This window comes from Octopus sinensis, linkage group LG3, assembly GCF_006345805.1.
Source record: "Octopus sinensis linkage group LG3, ASM634580v1, whole genome shotgun sequence".
Classification (NCBI taxonomy): Eukaryota; Metazoa; Mollusca; class Cephalopoda; order Octopoda; family Octopodidae; genus Octopus; species Octopus sinensis.
The window spans coordinates 110065473-110076792 of record NC_042999.1 but is presented as its reverse complement, the minus strand read 5'-3'; the positions used below and the strand labels follow the sequence as shown (position 1 = coordinate 110076792).

The 11320-nt window shown below is 35.9% G+C and overlaps 1 protein-coding gene and 1 long non-coding RNA gene across 4 annotated transcripts in view; one reads left to right on the top strand and one right to left on the bottom strand.

Annotated features, from left to right (window-relative positions):
• Nucleotides 1-4944, bottom strand: part of LOC115209137 — a 50099-nt gene extending 45155 nt beyond the window's left edge. Inside the window, exon 1 of the long non-coding RNA XR_003881316.2 lies at nt 4451-4944. This is a non-coding gene — a long non-coding RNA (uncharacterized LOC115209137). The remainder of the gene's footprint in view (nt 1-4450) is intronic.
• A 138-nt stretch (nt 4945-5082) lies between these two features.
• The window catches only part of LOC115209324 (zinc finger protein rotund-like), a 428746-nt gene continuing 422508 nt past the window's right edge, over nt 5083-11320 (top strand). Inside the window, exons 1-2 of one of the 3 annotated variants that reach the window (XM_036501218.1) lie at nt 5083-5160; nt 8516-8747. In XM_036501218.1, the coding sequence (XP_036357111.1) occupies nt 8728-8747 (20 nt within the window). In that variant the 5' untranslated portion in view covers nt 5083-5160; nt 8516-8727. Of the gene's footprint in view, nt 5161-8073; nt 8748-11320 lie in introns of those variants that run through there. The other 2 variants (XM_029777674.2, XM_029777673.2) reach the window with 2 other exon arrangements.

The following is an 11320-nucleotide window of genomic DNA, read 5'->3' as shown; positions in this document are numbered from 1 at the left end:
AAATTGAAACCAATATTATTCGGGCGGTGTGGTAGCGAAATTGTTTGCCCGTCTTACCAAATACTTGGTGACGTTTCTTTCATCTCTTTTCGCTCTGAGTTCAAATCCCGCCTTGATCTTCTTAGGTCGAGGAAATAAAGTTCTGAAGCACGAGAGTCAACATAATCGACTTGTCCCTCCCAATAAACTACTGACTTTGTACCAACGTATACAGGTCGGTCAAAATTCTTTGCGGCATTTTTCCGGCTCTTTATACACACCTCAAATCACGCTATGGTCATCTTTGCTTTTCATTCTTTCCAGATCGATAAATTATAGTACCAGATATATATTGGTGTCGAAATAATAGACATGCCACCACCACGCTTTCTTTCGTCTTTATTATACAGTGCCAAGTGCAGAAGATTCTTCGTAGTGTGTGATTAAGCTGTCCTTCTGTTAGGATTGACTGCGTATATACAACTATGTACGATATCCTGGGATTTTCGCTTCGGTTTATGGACGAAATACCTAGCGGTACTACGTCTGAGTTCAAGTTCCGCCGAGGTCGACTTTGCCTTTCATCTTTTTGGGGTCTATAACTTAAATACCAGTCGAGTACTGGGATCGATGTAATCGACTTAAACATCCACAACACCACCACCAAATTTCAGGATTATTGTTGTTATTGTTGTAGGACGGATTAGCCATGGGCCACGAACGCAAATCTTCCGTGTCCACGCTACTTGTGTGGTCCAAGGAAAAGGCTTTTCGAAAAGGTAAATGCAAAATAGAACCAGCATCGTCCTAAGAATTACCCTTAGAACAGAAACTGACTGTACAGATACCCACAAAGTGTCCACACTCTGGATTGCACACCCCACCACTATCACCACCACAAGCATCACACTCATAGGCATACATGCTTTATAACTTTTACTTGTTTTAGTCAATGGACAGCAGCCATGCTGTGTTTAGTCGAACAAAGTGACCCCGGTACTTATTTTTTTAAGTAAGGTACTTTATGGGTCTCATACCGAACCGCTAAGTTACAGGGAACGTAAAGAAACCAACACCGGTTGTCAGACGTTGTGGGGGAGTGCAAACACACACACATATACGCATTCACATACAACACACACACACGTGTGTGTGTAAGACGGAATTCTTTTAGTTTTCATCCACCCACAACGCTTTGGTCGGCGCAGGGGTATAGTAGAAGACACCTGCCCGAGGTACCACACAGCGAGACTGAATCTGGAACTCATGTGAATGGGAAGCAAACTTTTTACGCTCAGACACGTCCATATATAATTTACAAGCACATACGATCAATCTGTGTGTGCATAAATGTATAAAGCACGCACAAACAGTGATTCATGGCATTAATAGAAACCGATTGACAGCCAGGGTCAGTTGAGCTTTTAAATGTATATCTCAAACTCCCGACTGTCCCCACTTCTCAAAATTCGCCTCTCTTTCACAGCATTCTCCCATGTCCCTGCAAGCATTCATTAAACTCCTCTGCACAACAGTATTCTCGCTGCTGTCACGGCTCATGGTTTTCAGAGTGGATGCCTAATTGCAGGCAGCCACCTAGACCACTCCGGGTAGTTCAGATAGATATATCTGGAAAAATCGAAATAAATCACCGCATTACACTTTTAGGACAATGAGAATTCCCACATCCTTTGGTATTTTTCTAAATTATATAACGATGTGTGTGTGTGTGTGTGTGTGTGTGTATGTATGTGTGTATGTATGTGTGTGTGATAAGATATTTACATGAAAATAACAAATTATTAAAAACCTATAAAAACAAAACTGTAACATAATAACGAATTTAAATTTTCATATATCGTCTAAACGCTAAAAAGAAAAGGGTTTCTGAATTGCCCTGTATGTGTGTGTGTGTGTGTGTGTGGTTTAAAAAGCCTCTCTGATGTTCTTCCCAGAGCCTCTGCAAGATGTATATTAAAACCTATATATATATATATATTCTTATATTCTTTTACTTGTTTCAGTCATTTGATTGCAGCCATGCTGGAGCACCGCCTTTAGTCGAACAACTCGACCCCAGAACTTATTCTTTGTAAGCCTAGTACTTATCCTATCGGTCTCTTCTGCCGAACCAGCTTATATTACGGAGATGTAAACACACCACATCGGTTGTGAAGCGATGGTGTGGGAGGCAAACACAAACTCACAAATACATACAAAACACGACCACAGATATATATATATATATATATATATATATATATATATATATATATACATATATACATATATACACACACATATATATATATATATAGTATATATATACATATACATATATACACCATATATATATATATATATATATATATATACATATATACATATATACACACATATATATATATATATATAATTATATATATATATAAACAACACCGACATATAACACATATATAGGTGCGCATGACGATGTATGTACGTAACGTAAATAAACGCGCGCACATGTCAGTGTGCACGCATGTGTTTATATATATACATATATATACATACATACATACATACATACATACATACACATCATACATACATACATACATACTATATATGTGTGTGTGTGTGCGCGCGCACACATACACATTCACACACGCACATACACCCATAGATACACACATACATAAAGACACACACACTCACGTCTGGGTGTGTGTAATTATATAGTGTCCATATCAAATGCTTATACTGGTCTTAGTAACGGGTGTGGTCATCTGTTCTATACGCTAATGAATGGTTTTACAAAGAAGATCATTCCTGTCTGACCACCGTCCAGTCTTTGTAACCATTAAACGTGTCAAGCATGAATGCACTGGCACGTTACCATCTATAGAATGCATATATGTGTGCGCACACGTACATATGTATGAATACATACGTACATTATATATATATACTTATATATATATATTATATATTATATATATATTATGATATGTAGAAAAATACAAACTGAGACAAGAACGCATAAAAACTTAGAAGACGATACAACAAACACAGACAGGACTATATATATATATATAATATATATATATATATGTATGTATACATATATATATAGAGAGAGATACATACATGCATACATACATACGTACGTACATACATACATACATACATACATACATACATACACATACATACATACATACATACATACATATATGCATACATGCACACATACGCGTGTGCGCACGTACACACACACACACATACACATGCAATGTTTTATTTTGGTCGGATAAATCTCTTGCTACTCAGAGTTTCGCCTGTGTCGAAACTCTCCTTAAAGACCGATAGTACCCAGGGGCGAAATTCAGAGTAGCAAGAGACTTCTACGAGCAAAATGAAATATTAACGTTTACAATGGATTCGAGTAATAATTTTTATTCCGACAGTCAGAACTAAGTGTCCGTGCGTGTGTGTGTGTGTGTGTACAAATTTAAATGTACGTATGAACTGCATGTACACGCATGTGTATGTATATATATATATATATATATATATAAGTACAGGTGTGTTTACATTCGTATACGTGTATGCGAGTATGTATTTATGCATGCTTATACAACCGCATATTCATATCTATCTAGTTCCCTATAAACCTATTACTCTACACACGCACACACACAAACACACACACACACACACGTACATACATACATGCATACATACATACATACATACATACATATATATATATACATACGTACGTACATACGTACATACACACCGACAAACTTACTGGCATATATTGATTCGTATACATTTGTATTTCTGCAGTATGTAATTTATTGCGTTAATGATTTATTGCATAGATATATAATTACATGGTTATTGTACATTATATATATATATATAATATATATATATATATATATAAACATGTATATATATATATATATAATATATATAATATATATATATATATATATATATATATATATATACATATATATAAACATGTGTGTGGTGTGGTGTGTGTATATATATATATACATATATATACGTATATTATATGTATATGTATATATATATATATGCACGTACAAACACATATCGATGCATGTGTGTACGTGTAATTCTCGTAACTACATTTTTGTATAATCTTGTTTACATGCAAGTGCTTTAAATACATACATATACATTCACACATGTGTACGTGTGTGTATGTATGTATGTATGTATGTATGTGTGAGTGTATAAATATATATTATATATATATATGTATATATAATATATGTATATTGTATATTAATATATATATATATATATATGTATATATATATAATAATATGTGTGTGTATATATATATATATATATATATGTATATAAATATATTATATAAAATATATATATAAATATATATATACCATATGTAATCATGTTGCGCGTATGTTAAAGTCAAAGTTGAACTTACGGTATCATCGTGGAAAGCTGTTAAACGGTAAACCTGTACATCAGTAGCAGGATCGGTCTCAGTGAGAGGTGCTAAAACTAATTGAACTTAATGACAAAGTTGTTGATTGAGACAACTGCTCCAATAATTTCATTGCTCTTTACAAAGTTATCTACTTATAATCAGTTGTGGTGAGGGATGCCACTCAGTAGTGAGTGAGTGAGTGAGTGAGTGAATGAAAGTGGAGGGGTGGTTGGGTTGGTGGTGTGGAAAAAGATAGCTATAATAAGACAAGATAAACGTTAAAGGCAGAGAGAAAGAGAGAGAAAAGAAAGAGAGAGAAAGTGTCTGTGTGTGTGAGAGAGAGAGAGAGAGAGAAAGTGTAACAAGATGAATGATATGACATTCGGGCAAAAAGAGTGATAACGTGTGTGTTTCTGTGTCTGTGCGCATATGTGTGTGTGTTTGTGTGAGCGTGTGTGCGCACGTATTTGTGTGTGTGTTTCTCCGTGTATGTATGTATGTGTATGTCGGTCTGCGTATGTCTGTCACTGTGTGTATGAGTGTGTGTAAATTTTGGAGAGAGAGAGAGAGGGGGGGGAAAGAGAGAGGTTATGCCGAGGTAAATTAAAAGAAAGATAGGATTGGTGTTGAGTTTTTGGAGTGAGAGGGGACGATCGGGGTGTACCAGACCTGGTTTGACGAGCAGAGTGCGGAAAGCCATCCGAAAGGTGTGTATGTGTAAATATAGAAAATATCAAAATAAATTAGTATTTATCGCTGTAAACAAACTTCATCATCTGAGTTAAGTAACATCTACGCAGCCTCTCGTTTTGCTTGATGTAATAACCAAATCTACCTCGCATCACTACTTATTACCATAGACGGGATGGTCATGGCTTTAAGTGCCTTTGATTAGGGGCTGACTTAAGCTTTCAGTAATTATTTCCTAATATTATTACCACCACCATCATTATTACCAACATCATCGCCGTGGTTATTGTCGTCATCTATTATTTAACAGTTTTAACGCTTGACTGCGATATTCGGAATAAAGGTTGACCTCCCTGCGGGGCTGTTTCTTCAGCTCGGTTTCAATTTTCGGCTGAATTTATTTCTCTTACTAAGCCTTATTTCTTCAAGAAAGTTTAGCTATATTTTCGATTTTCATCCTTTATAAATTTGTGACTTATGATCTATATAAGAAATCAATGACGTTTATGTAAAAATTACATCCATACCACTTCAGACACACGTACACACTCATCCACGCGCGCACACACACACACACGCACACAGCTCCTCTCTCTCTCTCTCTCACACACACACACACACACACACACACACGCACGCACGCACACAGACACATGTACGCATGCACATGCCCATACATACATATTCAGATTTTCAATTTGGGCCCTCGCAAAGTTCATTTTCTAACGTAACCGAACGAGTTCAAAATTTCAAAACCTGTTCGCGACTTTTAGCATATACGCATATGCATGTATATTTGTGGGCGAGGGGAAGTGTAAAAAGTTTTTGATAATGTTATAACTACATTTTCGTGACAAATTCCGGCGAATATTTGTACGGGTTGGTAAGATTTTGTTAGAAAGAACAATTGCTTCTCTCTTTCATTCGTTCTCTATTTCTTTCTGATACTTATTTTTTCCTTTTCTTTCTCAGTTTTTCTCTCATTCAACACATGATTATAAATTTAATTCTCTCCTTAGAGCTTTAAACCTTCTCTGTTAAGAACTCTCTATCCTATTTCACCACATGTTTTCTCATTTTCCTTTCTCTCCACTTAGTGTAATTATCTATCTTTTTCTTATTTCCCACGTCTTTCTGCCACTACCTCTATCCCTGGTGTTATTTACATCACCACTCGCTCAGCTTCTCTTTCTCTCTCTTTCTCCTATTTCTATTCTCTACTTCTATTTACAAACCTTTTCTCACTCTCTTTCTCTCGTTTGCTTACACTATATTTGTATTTCGTTCTCTCGCTTCTTCTATTCTCTCAACTGTCTCTCCTTTTTAATTTTTCTTATCTTCTCCACCGCCCGTCGTTGTTTCACTTATCACAAAATAATTAACGCAATCGTAAATATGAAATAGTGATACATACATACATGCATATTCAAATATTTATACATACACACTTTCATGCATACATACATATATATATAATCTATTCAGTATATTAATATTACTCGGGCATATATACATGTAAGTATAATAATGTATATGAGTTTATAGAAATAATGTTATAGGTAGTTAGAAATAGTGACGCTTGCAAATCCGTACATATTTTGTACAGAAGAAACACAGATGTGTTCGTGGATAAAAAGTAAAAGTGGAAGAACTGCATTCAAAACAATAAGATTCTACCCGACCACTGACGATTGATTCTACCCACCTCTTAAGCCTATGTGCTGTGTACGTATAAATGTGTGCGTAGAAGCGGCACGTATGTAAAACTATAAATACGAAAAGTCCAAGAAGCTATTATAGTTGGATCATATATTTGTCTTCTAACTATATTTCCCCTCTCTCTCTCTCTTTCTCTTCCCCCTCTTTCTGTCGTCTGTATATCCATCAATCTATCTAATTGCTCCATCCGTGTATTTATCTATCTTTACTGCTACCATCACCATCAGAACTATTGCAACCTCTGCTACTATGCATGTATATGTGCATGTATGACAAGCGGTCGCTTGTTGTCACAGTCTTTGACTTTCCTAGTCAGTCTAGTTATGGTGAACTCTTGCCTCTGTCCATGCACACAGTCTCCTCTCTTTACTTCGAAAGCTAACAAGACACACACACATACATATACACACACACACACATACACACACACGCACGCACGCAAAGAGAGAGAGGACGGAGAGAGAGAGAGAGAGAGAGAGTATGAACTGTGAGTGATTGCGCACTGACAGTCATAGGTATATATATATATATATACATACATGTGTGTGAATATGTGAGAAAGAGAGATCACGAGAAGAGGAAAGACAGTCATATATATTCAGAAAGAGTGGGAGGGAGCTCTCCCTCTCCCTCTCTCTCTTTCTCTTTCTCTTTCTCTTCGGCAAAACAGTGAAAGAGTGTGCAGTCAAATAGAAAGCGAGAGGAGTTTCGAGATAGTTAGTGAGAAAAGACAAGCACAACAGCCAGATAAACTGCGAGAAAAACAGTGACAAAGTGAAGGAAGCAAAGAGAGTGATAGACAAAGGTGGGGAGAGAGAGAGAGAGAAAGAAAGAGAGAGCGAGCGAGAGAGATACCTGATTCTTCCGACACCGTACCTCTTGGACAAGCTTGCTGCTACTACTGACTGTCCTAAAGGTCGACGAGGCCTCTTTGGTCTTGCATTCACGGACTGAACCTTGTTTTTCAGATTCTTCCTTTGTCTTTCCAAACCTCAGATAAGACCCGCCAGCCCACAGATTTAACCCTTTTCCGATGTTTGCCTGAGGATAATACCACTTACATTTTATTATTATTATTATTATTATTATTATTATTATTATTATTATTATTATTATTTATTTATTTATTGTTGTTGTCCACCACAAACGGAGTCATCATTTTTTTTTCATCTGCGTTTATAGCTTAGAGAAGGAGAGAGAGAGAGAGAGAGAGACAAAAAAAACACAAAAAAAAGAGAGAGAGAGAGAGAGAGAGAAAGAAAGAAAAAAAAAATGCAGTTTGGATTTCGGAAGAGTGCATAGTTAGAGAGGAGGGGTGTCGGCAGGTACTGGTGACGGCAGCGCGGCAGTGAGTTGGTGGGTGGTGGTGACGGGCAGAGCGTAGCGGTGGCAGCAAGTTGGCCCGAGGGAATGCTAAAGAGAGGATGCTATACGTGCAGCGAGGTAGTAATCAGACAAGCAAAGAAGATAGTCAAAATGGACTGGCACAAGTCGGCCCTCTTCTAATTTCTGCCATAACCGCTGACTCTCTGCTCTCTCTATGGATATACATATATATTCATTTATGTATATAATATGCATTTGTAGATATTTAACGTATTTCTCCCATGTATACGCGCATGTGTATAGATTTCTTTCTTTCTTTTTCAATAGATGTATATACATGTATGTATATATGAACATGTGTGCGTGTATGTCACCAGCAATGCAAAGATAAGAAACTACTAAGTTTTTATGACACACACATCAAATATACATACACATACAAACACACACACACACCGGACATTTTCTCGTTGATTTCTGCTGACACTCCGACGTCGTTTACTACTACTACTACTACTACTACTACCATCACCACCACGATGAATGGATTATACATGGGGTAAGTTACAACGATTTCTTTCTTTTCCGTAGCATGCCTTATTGTTATTGTTTATTATTATTAACATCAAGACCGGCTCTTTCTGTATTACTATCATTATCTCATCATCATCGTTGTTATGATTATTATTATTATTATTATTAATTGTGTAATACGATCGTTGTTCTGTTTATTATTTCACTCATTATATCTCTCAATTTCGTCCGCCTTCTTCGTCGTCACCTTGAAAAAATTATAGTTTACAGTCCGAGAGCGAACAAGGTGGTGATGTTGAACGAGGGAGATGCGATTGACCAGATCCGAAACAATCATTCGTTACATGTCTGGCACCTAAGCTTTGGTGCCAGAGGTAGTGTTTTTTCTTCTACTACAGCAGTTGCTGGTGTTGGTGGTAGTGGTGGTGTAGGTGATGATGTTGATGGTCAGATGTGTAAGACAAGTTCCAGCATACAGGTTGCAGCATGGAAGCACCATTTTCCTTTAATCTATATATTGCTTTACAGACTAAAGAAATCGCATTTCGCCCTCTCCATCTCCTTTAATTTTCTAAATCCTTTCGCCAAGAAGGAATCGTAGCTTAAGTTCGGTTTCTATAGTATTTTATTCGTTCATTGATCTTATCTTTCTACCTGTCAAATTATCTTCCTCTATATATCTCCGTCTATTTTCCCTGTTTTCTGTTTATTTGTTTCTCTATCTAATGTCAAATTGTCTGTTTAATATTTATGTCTATCGGTCAAAATACTGTGTATTTATCTATTGATCTAATGTCTTTAATACGTGAATCCGTATAGCTGTCTCGTAAATTTTGTTATTCTATACGACCGTTTATTTATCTGTAATCCCCCGTATTAATCAATCAAATGAATAATCTACCTACATACATAATATATAATATCAAACATAATGCAGTATTTATCTGTGTCTACCTTTTTTTTTTATCGTAATACAGTGATTATCTGAATCTAACCGACTATCGATTGATTGAACGATCGACCGATCGATCGATAGATAGATGTATATGCATGTGTATAGCTGCATTTGGTACGTGAGACATCTTCCCTCTTAGGAACCTAATGCACTGACTAAAAGGTGTCCATACAATGGTAGTGCTGTTAATACGACTGCCTGCATTGGCATCCTTGTCGTTTTGCCAATGCACACATGCATGGTTTACATAACTAGAAGCAGCAGCCATCGTCCATCTGTCTTTACACGACTTACTTGCATGCTGAGCGCCTTAAATAACACCGTTCCGTTCTAATGGTGTTGTTATTTACTCACTGCCGCCGACTCTTCTGTTATATTGTCCAGTGTCGACACAAGCACTTGCATCATTCATACTAATTGTCCAGCTGCTTGTCTTCGGCCATTCTACATCTGTCCGTATGTCCATCTGTCTGCGTGTCCGTACATATGCAGATACGGACGAAATAAAAATTTTAAAACACACACACACACACACACACACACACACATATCTCCGGAAACTAGAACTTTTAGCGCGCACTTCCACTTCTAAATTTACAGATCGTTTAACTGAATTTTTTTGTTTCTTTTGTAGTTTTTCTTAAACTTAAACTTTAGAACTCTGGCCAAACGTTTTAAAGAACACACCTGATGTTTAATATTTTTGTGTGTTTTTTTCTTAAATTTCAAACATTGTTCCCATTAGTAATAGACAGAAATTTGATTGATAAATTATATACACATACTGTTATTTTAGTTTAGGCATGTTAATATATCTATTTACACGTACCTATGCTTAGCAAGTTTATATATATATATGTGTGTGTGTGTGTGTGTATGAATGTATGTATGTGTGAGTGTGCATGTAAGTATATATATATATATATATATACATCGTGTGTGTATAGCAGAGATATCTTTTTTAAAAAAACAACACATTTTCATTGATAAATTTATATTCATGACTACCTGCACCCGAATGAATATAATGAAACTACATGTAAATACAGATGTTCACGGGCTTATAAATGCATTGCACATTCACACACACACACACACACACACATACATAGTTGTGTGTATATATATGTGCATATATTTGACTGTATATATGTCAGTGTACGTATGCATATATAATACACACACACATACACAAATACCAACGTAGGTTAATAGTGAAAGTACGTGCGTATAAATATAACAAGACATGTGAACATGCATTTCAATGTGTGCGTGTATGTATATATATATATAATATATATATATATATAATATAATATATGTATGTATATATATATATCGGGTTAAATCTTATTTAACTGAGTACATTTAAAAAAATACCACTTAAGAAATACCTAAACGTTCATGCATAATAATTTGGTTATATATAATACATTTCGCTTCATTCATGATAGAATCTCTTCTCTCTCAAACACACACACACGTTATATTACAAAATAGAAGTCGGTGTCCGATCGTTTGTTTGTTGGCCGATGCTTTTTTTTTTTTTTTCTTTTGCTTGCTTCAGAAGATAATCTCGTCCTGCTTTACAATGTTATGTGGATGGACATAACAACTGCAAGATACTTTGACAGTAGAGGCAA